The sequence below is a fragment of the Pristiophorus japonicus genome, chromosome 1 (assembly GCF_044704955.1).
Source record: "Pristiophorus japonicus isolate sPriJap1 chromosome 1, sPriJap1.hap1, whole genome shotgun sequence".
Taxonomy (NCBI): Eukaryota; Metazoa; Chordata; class Chondrichthyes; family Pristiophoridae; genus Pristiophorus; species Pristiophorus japonicus.
Window position 1 is genome coordinate 19,121,853 of NC_091977.1, and position 15,749 is coordinate 19,137,601.

General features: G+C 45.5%; 1 protein-coding gene across 1 annotated transcript in view; it reads right to left on the reverse strand.

Annotated features, from left to right (window-relative positions):
- Positions 1–15,749, reverse strand: part of LOC139276698 (probable ATP-dependent RNA helicase DDX60) — a 159,552-nt gene that overhangs the window by 109,363 nt on the left and 34,440 nt on the right. Inside the window, exons 10-14 of the mRNA XM_070894704.1 lie at positions 15,550–15,655; positions 15,351–15,469; positions 12,109–12,302; positions 8,898–9,150; positions 5,474–5,652 (exon numbers count right to left, since the gene is read on the reverse strand). Coding sequence (XP_070750805.1) covers positions 5,474–5,652; positions 8,898–9,150; positions 12,109–12,302; positions 15,351–15,469; positions 15,550–15,655 — 851 coding nt within the window. The remainder of the gene's footprint in view (positions 1–5,473; positions 5,653–8,897; positions 9,151–12,108; positions 12,303–15,350; positions 15,470–15,549; positions 15,656–15,749) is intronic.

Consider the following 15,749-nt stretch of genomic DNA (forward strand, 5'->3'; position numbering starts at 1 on the left):
AGGTACAGCAGTTATCATGGGTGACTTTAATCTACATATAGATGGGGCAAACTAAACTGGTGGCAATACGGTGGAGTAGGATTTCCTGGAGTGTATAAGGGATGGTTTTGTCGACCAATATGTCGAAGAATCAACGAGAGAACAGGCCATCCTAGATTGGGTCTTGTATAATCTTGTTGTGCGAGGCCCCTTGGGGAAGAGTGACCATAAAATGGTAGAATTCTTCGTTAAGATGGAGAGTGACACAGTTAATTCAGAGACTAGGGTCCTGAACTTAAAGAAAGGTAACTTCGATGGTATGAGATTTGAATTGGCGAATGATACTTAAAGGGTTGACGGTAGATAGGCAATGGCAGACATTTAAAGATCACATGGATGAATTACAACAACTGTAGGTCCCTGTCCGATGTAAAAATAAAACGGGGAAGGTGGCTCAACCATGGCTAACAAGGGAAATTAGGAACAGTGTTAAATCCAAGGAAGAGACATATAAATTGGCCAGAAAAAGCAGCAAACCTGAGGACTGGGAGAAATTTAGAATTCAGCAGAGGAGGACTAAGGGTTTAATTAGGAGGGGGAAAATAGAGTATGAGAGTAAGCTTGTAGGGAACATAAAAACTGACTGCAAAAGTTTCTATAGATATGTAAAGAGAAAAAGATTAGTGAAGACTAATGTAGGTCCCTTGCAGTCAGAATCAGGTGAATTCATAATGGGGAACAAGGAAATGGCAGACCAATTGAACAAATACTTTGGTTCTGTCTTCACTAAGGAAGACACAAATAACCTCCCAAAAATACTAGGGGACTGAGGGTCTGGCGAGAAGGGAGAACTGAGGGAACTGAGGGAAATCCTTATTAGTCAGGAAATGGTGTTAGGGAAATTGATGGAATTGAAGGTCGATAAATCCCCAGAGCCTGATAATCTGCATCCCAGAGTACTTAGGGAAGTGGTCCTAGAAATAGTGGATGCATTGGTTATCATTTTCCAACATTCCATGGACACTGGATCAGTTCCTATGGATTGGATAATATAACCCCACTTTTTAAAAAAGGAGGGAGAATGAAAACAGGGAATTATCGATCAGTTAGCCTGACATCAGTAGTGGGAAAATGTTGGAATCAATTATTAAAGATGAAATAGCAGCGCATTTGGAAAGCAGTGACAGGATCAGTCCAAGTCAGCATGGATTTATGAAAGGGAAATCATGCTTGACCAAATCTTCTGGAAGTTTTTGAGGATGTAATTAGTAGAGTGGATAAGGGAGAACCAGTGGATGTGGTGTATTTGGACTTTCAAAAGGCTTTTGACAAGGTCCCATACAAGAGATCGGTGTGCAAAATTAAAGCACATGGTATTGGGGGTAATATCCTCATGTGCATAGAGAACTTGTTGGCAAACAGGAAGCAAGGAGTGGGAAAAAAAGGGTTCTTTTCAGAATGGCCTGCAGTGACTAGTGAGGTACCGCAAGGTTCAGTGCTGGGACGCCAGCTATTTACAGTATATATATTAATGATTTAGACGAAGGAATTGAATGTAATATCTCCAAGTTTGCAGATGACACTAAGCTGGGTGGCAGTGTGAGCTGTGAGGAGGATGCTGAGAGGCTGCAGGGTGACTTGAACAGGTTAGCTGAGTGGGCAAATGCATGGCAGATGCAGTATAATGTGGATAAGTGTGAGGTTATCCACTGTGGTGGCAAAAACAGGAAGGAAGAATATTATCTGAATGATGACACATTAATAAAAGGGGAGGTGCAATTAGACCTGGGTGTCATGGTACATCAGTCATTGAAAGTTGGCATGCAGGTACAGCAAGCAGTTAAGAAAGCAAATGGCATGTTGGCCTCCATAGCGAGAGGATTTGAGTATAGGAGCAGGGAGGTCTTGCTGCAGTTGTACATGGCCTTGGTGAGGCCTCACCATGAGTGCAGTTTTGGTCTCCTAATCTGAGGAAGGACATTTTTGCTGTTGAGGGAGTGTAGCGAATGTTCACCAGACTGATTCTCGGGATGGCAGGACTGACATATGAAGAAAGACTGGATCGACTCGGCTTATATTCACTGGAATTTAGAAGAATGAGAGGGGATCTCATCGAAGCATATAAAATTCTGACAGGATTGGACAGGTTAGATGCAGGAAGAATGTTCCCGATGTTGGGGAAGTCCAGAACCAGGGGTCACAGTCAAAGGATAAGGGGTAAACCATTTAGTACCGAGATGAGGAGAAACTTTTTCACCCAGAGAATTGTGAACCTGTGGAATTCTCTACCACAGAAAGTTGTTGAGGCCAGTTCGCTGGATATATTCAATAGGGAGTTAGATGTGGCCCTGACGGCTGAAGGGAGCAGGAGGTATGGAGAGAAAGCAGGAATAGGGTACCGAAGTTGCATGATCAGCCATGATCATATTGAATGGTGCTGCAGGCTCGATGGGCCGAATGGCCTGCTCCTGCACCTATTTTGTATGTTTCTATGTTTAAAGAAAAAGGGTGGAAGTAACAATTCTAGAACCTCCTTAATGTCTCGGGACTTACAGGGGAGGATAAAGAAAAAAAGCGATGCTTATGTCATATACCGAGGGCCAAATACTATTGAATCTCTGGAGGAATATAGAAAGTTCAGAGGTGAAATCAAAAAGGATATTAGGATTGCTAAGAGAGAGCATGAAAAATTCTTGGCAAGTAAAATTAAGGAAAATCCAAAGATGTTCTATAAATATATTAAGAGCAAGAGGATAACTAAAGAAAGGTTAGGGTTTATTAGAGACAATGGACTGGAACTCCACTTTTTTTGCATGCTTAACGGCCACTTAACACCCATTTTACCACTGAAATGCCGAGGTATAACGCCCATATATCGCCCATTTTGGCACAAAATGGAAACGGGCATTTTTAGGAAACTTATCACTGAGCTTTACTTTCCCCATGTGCTTAATGCCAGGAAAAAATATTGCCGCTCGCCCACTTTTTTCCGCGGAATCATCAGAATGACCGAAATCAAAGCCCATAATTTCGCCCAGCGTTACTTTCCGCACGGAATTAATGCCGAGATCAACAATACCGCCCGCTCAGTTTTTTTTTGTCGTAAAGAGCACATTTGGCAAAACTTAACGCCCAGGAGATCGCCTAGCGTCACTTTCACCACCTCGCACATATCGCCCAAAATATCGCTCACCCAAAAAACCGTCCAGAAAAAGTGGAACTGTTCTGAACAAGCGGCAGCAGTGTGGCTGGCATTTCTTAAATCACAGGTCGCTTCATTCAAAAAGGCTGCCTCAACTTCGGCGGAGTTTGCATTGACTGCAGTTCTTCTCAGGTGAAGTGAACATCTCAACAGGCATATTTTCAGACACCTGGCTATTGGAGCTATACTCCAGGTGTATTTTAGTGAAGAAATCATTGCTTCTGATCCATCGCTATTATACTTTCAATGCAATGGGGCCACCAAACAATAACTTTGCTTAAGCGGTGCTTCAGATGTCTTGACCACTCAGGAGGGGAGCTACAATACAACCTTGAGCACGTAGGTAAATTCACGGTCGTGTGCTCGATGCTGCACAACCTGGCTATCATGAGGGGCTAAGAATTGCCAGAAGGCACTGATGCTCCACCTCAGGAGAGAGAGGAAGAGGACGAAGAGGGGCTGGTCGCTGACCTAGGGCCAGACAATCAGGCTGGCTATGTATCCATGCCCACAAACCCCTCCAGACCGCAGGAAAGGGCCCGCGGTGGCTACATAGCTGCAAGACTCTTACGTGAGGAGCTGATATCTGAACGATTTGCCTGAAAGAACGTTGATGTGAGTGGCTACGCTGACACACTGCTGTGTGTGTGCGCAGCTCAGACATCAATGGTGCCCATCACCTTGGTGCCAGTTAAAGTTTATGTTGATTGATGTTAAGTTGTATTTAACCCTTTCATGTTAAGGAATCACCAGTGTGTAACGGTCCAGCTATCTGAGACAATGCGCAACAAGGTTGTTTCAATAAAAAAACTTATACCAACATTGGTCTGAAATCATAAGTATCACAGGCAATAACATCCAACCCTTGCCCACACCACACTTTTTCCACCATTGTCATCAAACAAATGTTCAACATGTCCAGCAACACAGTCTTGTATTAGTATTAGGCAGTCCCCCACTTCCACAACAAAAAGGGATGAGTTCACAGGTCTTTCAATGAGGGACCTGACATTCTAGTTCCCAAACTACATACTGAAGGGAGGAAGATGCCTGTGCATGGATTCTTTTAACGTGGGGTGACCGTTGCACACCAGCCACCACACGGGCTTCACAGAGCTAGTTCTTGACCCAGTGGCAAGGGTTAATCAAGATGACTGGAGACCAAGCTCTGCTGCACAGACCAACAACACAGAATACAAAGGCAAAGCAGGTGTGTGGTCCCCAGCCCCCATACATTACAACAAATTGCTTACACTCAGATGGAGATATAACACAGCCATCACCTGCGGAATGCACCTCACTTTCCTTCCCCCCTCCCCTTCTTCTCCCCACCTCTACCCCTTCCCCTCCTCGCTCCGCGGTGTCTGGCCAAGGAACTCCTCAGGAGGTGCCTCATTGGGGGGGATGAAGGCAGATGTGGTCGTTGCACGTGTACGGGAGCCGAGGATGCCGAGGGGGAAACATTCTGATGCAGAAGCAGCATCTTGGTCCTTGCTGAGGCCAAATCAATATTTTATCCTTGCTTCTGTACTCTCTGTGACTATTTACAAAACCATAAAGCATAACCTCTACCCCCTTGTATTCTAGTCCTCTAGATATAAAGGCCAGCATCCCATTAGCCTTTTAGATTATTTTCTGTACCTGTTCATGACATTTTAAGGAACTATGTACCTGAACCCTCCAAGTCTCTGTGGGCATCCACTGTTTTTAGCCTTTCACCATTTAGAAAGTACCCTGTTCTATCCTTTTATGGCAGCACACGTTTGGAAGGTTTTTGAGAAGAGATTTACTAGGACGGTACCAGAGATGAGGTCTTCAGTTATGTGGTGAGACTGGAGAAACTGGGATTGTTCTCCTTCGAGCAGAGAAGGTTAGGGGGAGTTTTAATAAAGGTGATCAATATTATGAGGGATCAGGATAGAGTAGACAGGGAGAAACTGTTTCCACTGGCAGAAGGTCAGTAACCAGAGGATAAGGATTTAAGATGATTGGTAAATGAATCAGAGGGAATGCGAGGAGAACATATTTTTTACGCAGCAAGTAGTTATGATCTGGAATGCGCTGCCAGAAAGAGTGGTGGGAGTAGATTTAATAGTAACTTTCAAAATGGAATCGGATAAATACTTGAACAGGAAAAATTTTCAGGGCTATGGGGAAAGAGCAGGGGTGGGGGGACTAATTGGATAGCTCCACCAAAGAGCCAGCACAGGCACGATAGGCCGAATGGTTTCCGTCTGTGCTGTCTCATTCTATGATTCTAATCCAAGCAACATATACATGGGTATTTATTACCTGATCTGTGTCTATCATCTTCATAACTGAATCTCGGAGATTCAGGAATCCCAGTTCTCTCAGGTAATGAGCCACCTCAGTCAGTGTCTTCGGGCTCAGCTGATCCTCGCGTCTGTTCAGAACACTGTGAATTTTTTGCATCAAAAGCACTGCAGTCTTCATGTCTCTCGAAGGCTCTGCTGCTCAAAGAATTGGAGGCAGAAACATATTTCGTCAGCTCAACCTGCGTTAATGCCTCTTTTATTTTCCATTTACATGAATATCTTTGTGCTCATCAATCTGAGCGATGATTGCACAGGAGAGTGGGATTGTCTGAGGCTGAACCAGACTGTTCGCAACCTTAGTGTTATATTTGACCCCGAGATGAGCTTTCTGACCAGGTATCCGCAACATTAACAAGACCGCCTAATTCCACCTCTGTAACATCGCCCATCTCTGCCCCTGCCTCAGCTCATCTGCTGCTGGAGCCCTCATCCATGTCTTTGTTACTCTAGACTTGACTATTCCAACACACTCCTGACCAATCTCCCATGTTCCACCCTCTGTAACCTTGAAGTCATCCAAATCTCTGCTGCCTGTATCCTGGCACCAAGCTCCATTCACCCATCACCCCTGTGCTCTCTGACCTACTTTGGATCCCAGTTAAGTAACTCCTCGATTTTAAAGTTTTCTTTCTTGTTGTGAAATCCCACCATGGCCATGTCCCTCCCTATCTCCCTGCAACCCTACGAGATATCTTTGCTCCTCCAATTCTGGCCCCTTGAGCATTTTTGATTTTAATCACTCCATCATTGGCAGCCATGCCTTCAGCTGCCTGGGCCCTAAGCTCTGGAACTCCCTGCCTAAACCTCTCCGCCTCTCTTTTTTCCTTCAAGACGCTCCTTAAAACCTACCTCTTTGACCACCTGAATAGCTCCTTATTTGGCTTGGTGTCAGATATTTGTCTGATGACGCTCTTGTGTAGCACCTTGGGACATTGTACAATGTTAAAGACGCTATATAAATGCAAGTTTCTGTTGTTAATGGATGTCTTCCACACTGCAGGTGCTTGGTGTCAGCGAGAGGTTGCCAATGCTTCAGGACTGTCCTGGAGTCCCCAAAAAAATCAAAGATTCATCTCCAGGACACTGCTGTGAGCAACACCCGGGAGAAAAATAATCCGGACTTTTTTTTGAAAAAACTTCTTGTGAACACTTTTGTTTATTAGTTATGAAAATATCAGGAATAAAGCCTGTTGACTGACAGTCAAGGAGCGTCTAGTTGGACAATGATGAGTCCATTCACTTTCAGAGTGGTGTAGGAGGCAGTGCACCATGAGGATGGACATGTTGATGACCAATGGCGGGGGTGTGGGGGCGGGGTGGTCAGAGGCAGGAGGTCATGTGATGCAAGCTCTAGGGATACGTCCAATTAGAGGTGACAGCCTCAGTGTGAGCATCCGATCATTTCCAGGCGGAGATTGGGTCGGAGAGGAATTTCCCAGATATTTTTCCCCAAATTGGCCTGGGCTTTTACCTGGTATTTCGCCGCTCCCAGTCGATCTCATGGTTTCGGGTGAGGTGGGGAGTGTATATACCGTGATGCACAAGGGATCGCAATTGTGTGGGACAGGCTGGCTGGATCAGAGGGACCTTTCCTGTCCACCACTGTTCGTACGTTCGTACGAGGCATAATGCAGCTTGGATGGAGAGTAAAGGTCCCTCCGCACTGCCCCAACAATATACCTCAGCTCCAAACTCAGAGCAGCACCAACCCCTGGACCCGATGTGACATGTTGCATTGGTCAGTTCACCACGAGCCTTACAAAGTGAGATCGCCAATTCCTCACCAATTATTGACGAACTGGTTTAAACACACTAAATAAGAAACGATAGTACTTGCATTTATATAGCACCGTTCACAACCTCAGGATGCCCCAGATCGCTTGACAACCAATGAGATACTTTTGAAGTTGTAAGTTAGGGAAACCCAGCAGCTCATTTGCACAGAGTAAGCTCACACAGACAGCAACGTGATAATGACCAGATAATCTGTTTTGGTGACGTTGGTTGAACAATAAACATTGTACAGGATACCGGGGAGAACTCCCCCCTACTCTTCTTCGAAATAGTGCCATGAGATCTTTTACATCCCACCTGAGAGAGCAGATATGGCCTCGGTTTAACGTCTCATTCGAAAGACGGCACCTCCGACAGTGCAGCACTCCCTCAGTACTAGATATTAGACAGTCCCTCATGTCAAGGATGACCTATTTCCACACCAAAAAAGGATTTGTTCACAGGTGTTTCAATGAGGGACCTGACATTCCAGAACTACATCTTGAAGGGTGGAAGATGCCTGTGCATGAATTCTTTTAACGTGGAGTGGCCATTGCACACCACACGGGCTTGTCAGAACAAGGTCTTGGTCCAGTGGCAAGGGTTAACCAAGATGACTGGAGACCAAGCTGTGCTGCACGGACATAATACACACACATACTCCTCGTATCCTTGGAATTCATAGATCGCACTGTGGGCTGGCCCATGCTACACCTTCCCTGGGTCCTAACCCCACTGCTGTAAGCTGCGCCAGTTACAAGAGTTCAGTAAAGCTCCCTCTACACTGTCGCATCAAACACGCACAGAGCAGGTACAGCACGGGGTTAGATACAGAGTAAAGCTCCCTCTACACTGCCCCATCAAACACTCCCAGGGCAGGAACAGCACGGGTTAGATACAGAGTAAAGCTCCCTCGATACTGTCCGTTCAAACACTCGCAGAGCAGTTACAGCACAGATTAGATACAGAGTAAAGTTCCCTCTGCACTGTCCCATCAAACACTCCCAGGGCACGTACGGCATGCGTTGGATGCAGAGTAAAGCTCCCTCTATACTGTCCCATCAAACACTCCCAGAGCAGGTACATTCCCTCAGTACTGCACTGGGACTGTCAGCCTAGATTTAGTGCTCATCTATAGTTTGCTGTTGTTTAGCTGCTTTCGAAGTGCACTTGTTTGATGATGAGCATTTTTCTACCTCTGCGTTAAGTATTTTGCATGTTTTTTTTCAGTCTCCAGTACTACCTTCCTTTTGCTGTGCCTCATTTGCATTTGTAACTCCCTGGGTTGAGCATCCTGATTTGCTTTGCTCCACCATCGCCGGCCGTGCCTTCAGCTGTCTAAGCTCTGGAATTCCCTCCCTAACCCTCTCTGTCTCTCTACCTCTCTCTCCTCTTTTAAGATACTCCTCTTTGACCAAGCTATTGTTCAACTGTCCTAATATATCCTTGAGCGACTTGGTGTCAAAATGTTGTCTGCTAACGCTCCTGTGAAGCGTCTTGGGACGTCTTGGCATGTTAAAGGTTCTATATAAATACAAGTTGTTGTTGTATTACCAGATCTGTCAGGAAAGCTTGGTTTAAATCCACAGTGAATGCGTGCTTCCTACCTGTAGACCTGCAATGTTGGACCCAGGCTTTAAGGCAGTATTTAATCCCTTCTAACTCAACGGTAACTTTCACACATTCATTTCTACAATTCTGCAGAAATCTGTCCAGAGCTTTGATTCCTTTGTCGATGTCCTGACTCATTTGCTTTCTAATTGGTTCTTGCAACGAGCTCCATAATTCCTTGGCCTTTCTCTCCTCTTCTTCCTTCCTCTTTTTCTCCTGCACTTCAATGATGAGCTCGGCACTCTTCCTCTGCTTTTAAGAGATTACACAAGGACGTTAGGTAAAATTTGCACATGGTCAGAACCCCGACAGGTAACGTGTAGGAGGTGGGGTACCGCAAGGGTCAGTGCTCGGGCCCCAGCTATTTACAATCATTATTAATCACTTAGGTGAAGCGGCCAAGTGTAACTTATCCAAGTTTGCTGATACACAAAGTTAGGTGGGAAAGTAAGATGTGAGGAGGAGGTAAAGAGGCTGCAGAGAGATACAGCCAGGTTGACTGAGAACACGGCAAATGGAATACAATGTGGGGAAGTGTGAAGTTATACACTTTGAGCGGAAAAACAAAAAAAGCAGAACATTTTTTGGTGAGAGACTGGGAAATGTTTGCACTCAGAGGGACCTGGGTGTCCTTGTACATGAATCACAGACAGTTAACATGTAGGTAAAGTAAGCAATTCGGAAAGCAAATGGTATGTTAGCTTTTGCTAAAAAGGGATTAGAGTATAAGAGTAAAGTAGTCTGACTACAATTATACAGGGCATTGGTGAGGCCACACCTGGTGTACTGTGTACAGTTCTGGTCTCCTTACCTAAGGAAAGACATATTTACCACAGAGGGAGTGCAACAAAGGTTCACTTGACTGGTTCCTGGGATGAGGGGATTGCCCTATGAGGAGAGATTGAGTAGACTAGGCCTATAGTGCCTAGAGTTCTGAAGAATCAGAGGTGATCTAATTGGAACATATAACATTTTTAAGGGGCTTAAGGTTAATTCTGAGAAAATGTTTCCCCTAGCTGGGTAATCTAGAACACGGGATCACAGTCTCAGAATAAGGGGTAGGCCATTTCGGACTGAGATGAGGAGAAATTTCTTCACTCAAAATCTTGTGAATCTTTGAAATTCTCGGTCCAAAAGAGTTGTGGATGCTCAGACATTGAGTATATTCAGGGCAGAGATCGATACATTTTGAGGATGAAAAGGAATTAACGGATATGGGGATAGTGCGGGAAGGTGGCGACGAGGGAGAAGATCAGCTATTAAATGGTGGAGCAGGCTGGAAGGGCCGAATGGCCTACTCCAGCTCCTAGTTCTTATATCAGATGGAATATAAGTGAGCAACAAGCAAACTCTAGAAGTAATGTAGAAACAGGTACAGGTGCGATTGATAGGGGTCAGGGGGCAGGAGAGTGACAATTGGTCTTGGTATTCAAGGTCAGGGAAGAGGTCATCAGGAATGTCTTTGTTACCACGGAGGTCAGGCCCAAGAAGGCAGGAAGAGACCACAAAGGACTCGAGTGGATGACCCATCTAGACCTGGGAGGAAGCCTGGAAAGCATGCCCTGAGGCTCTGCATCCATCAAAACACAGACAGCGGTCTGTATATCGGGGGATATATCAGAGAGCCGTTTGGGATAGCTCTCTCTCTCTCTCTCCTGCCCTCACCACAATGGTACATCAAGAAGAGCTGAGCCTTGCTCTTCCAACCCAGCCGGACTTCAATTCAGACTGGGACTCGCATACTGCAAGGCCGGTACGGAACCGAGATGTACGTGAAGAAGCTGCAAGCAAGATCAAGGGCAATTTCGGTGAGTATTGCCAAGCCTACACCCCACAAGACCATTTCACTGGGAAAGGGGATGCCTGTATGTTCTTACCAAACCAGAGGGGGTTTGGTGTTGGAAGGTCCAGTGATAGTTTAGTTCGCGGGAGGGTGTCTTTAGGTCGCGGTAAATCAGCACGACAGGGGCTTGTTGGACAAGCCTGAGTTGTACTGTTGTAAACTGTACTATTGTGTACACACCGCTTGTGATCGGGGCCCAGGAGAGGCGTAAGTTCAGGGCCAAGGGCCCAGGGGCAGCACACTAGGTCTGTAGAGCAGAGCTGGTCTCCAGTCGTCTTGGTTAATCCTTGCCACTGGACGAAGCTCTGTCAAGCCCATGTGGTGGCTGGTGTGCAACGGCCACCCCACGTTAAAACAATCCACGCATCTTCCACCCTTCAATATGTAGTTCGGGACCTGAAATATTAGGTCCTTCATTGAAACACCTGTGAAGTTTTAGACGTGGAAGCAAGTCATCCTCGATTCGAGGGACTGCCTATGATGATGTTTTCTGATCATTATCCTAAACCTAAGAACATAAGAAATAGGCGCATAAGTCGGTCATACGGCCCCACGAGCCTGCTCCGTCATTCAATAAGATCATGACTGATCTTCAACATCACCTCCACATTCCTGCACTATCCCCATATCCTTTGTGTGTGTGTGTGCGCGCTCATGCATGAGTGTGTGAGTGGCTGTGTGTTTGTGCGCATGAGTGTCTGTATATGTGGGTGTGAGTGCCTGTGTGTGTGAGTATCTGTGTCTGTGTGTGCGTGCGCAAGTGTCTATGTGTGTGTTTGAGCGTACGTTGTCGTGTGCGTGCTTATCCCTGTGTGTGCGAATGTCTGTGTGTGTGCAAGTGTGTGTACATGTCTGTCTGTATGTGTGCATGTGTGTCCATACATGTCTGTATGTGTGTGTGCATGTGTGTCCATACATGTCTGTATGGGTGTGTGCATGTGTGTGCGTTCATGTTTGTATGTGTGTGAGTATGTGCGTTGTGTGTGTGCATGTGTGTGGCTGTTGCATTGAGTATAAGATTGGGCTTGACCCTTTTGCCTCTCAGTCAGGGAATAAACTCATGTTCGAGTCTCATGCACAAAACTTGGATAAAGTTCCCCGCCGTCAATGTTCCCCTTAGGTGCGCGGCCGTGCTCTGATGGCGAGGTCCCGCGCAGGCCGCTCACTGACCGCTGCCACTGGAAGAGATACTGCGCACGCACGGTCACACAGTGAATTGAAAAGGGCCCGAGCAGGGAAAGAGAATTAGAGGGAACATTGTCTGCTGCCCAGCGAGGAGTCAATGCCTTTCAGGAGGGCAGAGAATCAGTGAGAAAACCGGCAAGCAAAGAAAAGTAAAAGGCAGAATCTGGTGTTCGACTCACCCCTGATTTCTTGCTGTTGCCCTTTCTCGGACTTGGTTGCTGTTTTGATGGGCTCTTGGCAACATCAGTCTGATTGGTGACAATTGTCACGGCTGCATTTTCTTTCAGGGATTCTCCATAAAGTCTCTCAAACACAACTTGTTTTTGCTGCTGGCGTAACATCTTTTTTCTTTCCTTGGGATCTTTGACAGATGCTGATGTAGATAATAAATGAATGATTACATCGGATTACATCGGATTACACCGGATATACGGCACAGAAACAGGCCATTCGGCCCAACCAGTCCATGCCGGTGTTTATGCTCCACTCGAGCCTCCTCCCGTCTTTCCTCATCTAAGTCTATCCACATAACCCTCTATTCCCTTCTCCCTCATATATGCTTGTCCAGCCTCCCCTTAAATGCATCGATACTATTCACCTCAACCACTCCCTGTGGTAGTGAGTCCCACATTCTCACCACTCTCTGGGTAAAGAAGTTTCTTCTGAAATCCCTATTGGATTTCTCGGTGACGATCTTATATTGCTGGCCTCTAGTTATGCTCTTCCCCACAAGTGGAAACATTCTTTCTGTATACACTCTATCAAAACCTTTCATAATTTTAAAGACCTCTATTAGGTTACCCCTCAGCCTTCTTTTTTCAATAAAAAAAGAGACCAGATATCTTTGCGTTTCTGGTATCATCCTTGTAAATATTCTCTGCACCCTCCCCAGTGCGTCTATATCCTTGTTATAATATGGTGACGCAGTACTCTAAATGTGGTCTAACCAAGGTTCGATACAGGTTTAGCATAAACTCCCTACTTTTCGATTCTGTACCTCTAGAAATAAACCCTCGTGCTTGGTTTGCTTTTTTACAGCCTTGCTAACCTGTGTCACATGGACAAGGCTGTGACAATGAACGCACCAGTGAGTCAGTGGAATCCCCACGCTTGATTTATCGCTAAACACACTACACTGTGCAGTCACGGATCAGAACACACACACGTTTATTTACTGAATGTGCCTTGTGCTGACTGTGGTGGGAGACACGCAGTGTCGGGGAAAGGAGGATGTAAAAGATTCCATGGCAGTACTTCGAAGAAGAGCAGGGGAGTTATCCCCGGTGTCCTGGCCAATATTTATCACTCAATCAACATACCAACAAAAAACATATTATCCGGTCATTGTCACATAGCTGTTTGTGGGAGCTTGCTTTGTGCAATTGGCTGCCGTGTTTCCTACATTACAACAGTCACTACACTTCAAAAGTGCTTCATTGGCTGTAAAGCGCTTTGGGACATCCTGAGGTCGTGGAAGGCGCTATATAAATGCAAGTCTTTCCTTCTTTTTGCAATGTTTGGCACCCAGTTTCACAGTGTAGCTGACTAAAAAGCTGAAGTATGAGGGCTTGTGAGGTAATCTCGCTATAAAACTAGCCACTATTCAGCACAGTTAAGGGGCAGCTAGATACGTGCAGGAGGGAGAAAGGATTAGAATATTATACTGATTGGTTGGGATGAAGTCGGGTGGGAGGAGGCTCGAGTGGAGTATAAACACCGGCATGGGATAGATGGGCCGAATGGCCTGTTTCTGTGATGTAAAGTTCTATTAATTATAGTCATAGAATCATAGAATTGTTACAGCATCGAATGAGGCCATTCAGCCCATCGGGCCTGTGCCGGCTCTCTGCAAGAACACCTCAGCTAATCCCACTCTCCCGCCCTTTCCCCGTAGTCCTGCATTTTTTTTTTCCTTCAGGTACTTATCCAACTCCCTTTTGAAAGCCACGATTGAATCCACCACCCTCTCAGGCAGTGCATTCCAAATCGTAACCACTCGCTGCGTAAAAAAATATTTTTTCTTACGTCGCCTTTGGTTCTTCTACCAATCACCTTACATCTGTGTCCTCTGGTTCTCGACCCTTCCGCCAGTGGGAACAGTGTCTCTCTTATCTACTCTGTCTAGATCTCTCATTGCACACAGCAAGCTCTCACAAACAGTAATGTGATCATGTCCAAATCATGTGTTTTAGTTGGTTGAGGGTTAAATATTGGCCCAGCACACCAGAGGAAGAACTCCCCCCTGCTTCTCTTCGAAATAGTGCCATGGGATCTTTTGCACCACCTGAGAGAGCAGACGGGGCCTCGGTCTAACATCTCATCCGAAAGACAGAAAGACGGAAAATGCAAACCAAGCACTGGGGTTTAATTCTAGAAGAATAAAATTGAAAAGCAGAGAGGTTATCTTAGAGTACTGCGTACAGTTCTGGTCTCCATATTACACAGAGGATATCGAGGCACTGGAGAAGGTGCAAACATTTTTACAAGTGTGATACCAGGACTGAAATATTATATTTATCAGGAAAGAATGAACAGGATGAGACTTTTTGCTACAGAAAAGAGAAGGCTGAAGGGTGACCTGATAGAAAGACTTGGATTTATATAGCGCCTTTCACAACCACTGGATGTCTCAAAGCGCTTTACAGCCAATGAAGTACTTTTGGAGTGTAGTTGTGTAGGAAGCAATTTGCTCACAAGCAAGCTCCCACAAACAGCAATGTAATGACCAGATAATCTGTTTTTGTTATGTTGATTTGAGGGATAAATATTTGCCAGGACACCGGGGATAACACCCCTGCTCGTCTTTGAAATAGTGCCACGGGATCTTTTACGTCCACCTGAGAGAGCAGACGAGGCCTCGGTTTAATGTCTTACTTCTAAATGACTGCACCTCTGATAGTGCAGCACTCCCTCAGCACTGCACTGGAGTGTCAGCCTAGATTTTTGTGCTCAAGTCCCTGGAGTGGGAATCAAACCCATAACCTTCTGACTCAGAGGTGAGAGTGCTGCCCACTGAGCCACAGCTGAAACTTAAAAGGTCTTTGAAATGATGAAGAGATTTGAAAGGGTATATGTAGGGAAAATTCCAAACTAGAATATCAATTAAATATAAGACAGTCATGAATAAATCCAACAGGGAACTCAGGAAAAACTTCTTTACCCAGAGAGTGGTGAGAATGTGGAACTCGCTACCATCGGGACTGGTTGAGGCGAATAGCAGAGATACATTTAAGGGAAAGCTGGATAAGTCCATGAGCGGGGAAAGGATATACTGATAGGGTTAGATGAAATAGAGTAGGAGGAGGCTCGTGTGGAGCATAAACACCAACATGGAGCAGTTGGGCTGTTTATGTGGTGTAAATTCGAAAGAACTATGTACTTTGAGATTTTTTTAAACATCTGATTAACTGGTTTATTTTACCTTTGGAAATTTCCTTCGTTCTCTCATGGAGGGTTTCTGCAATTGGCCTTCCAGAATGCCAATGCAAAACCTCATCAAACTCTTTCAGCTTCAGCAGCGACGTAAGTGCAGGGTCCTCACTGCAGGTGAAGAAACGAGAGCCGTTATTAAGGGTCAAAACATGAGAAACAATTTGGGCAGCCAGCGACGTTTTACATACCTGCCAAGTTGTGGCAATTGCTCCAGCAAATCACCAACGTATTCTTCAGCTAAGGTGGAAGTCATCGGTATCAAACCAATGGATGGAATGTTCTGCTCGGGATTACCTGTATGGGAGAAATCCAGAATTAGGGTGATGTTTTGCGACTCCACCCTCATAACCCAGAGCTCTAAGTCCTAGAGTCATCCTATTTGCACTTC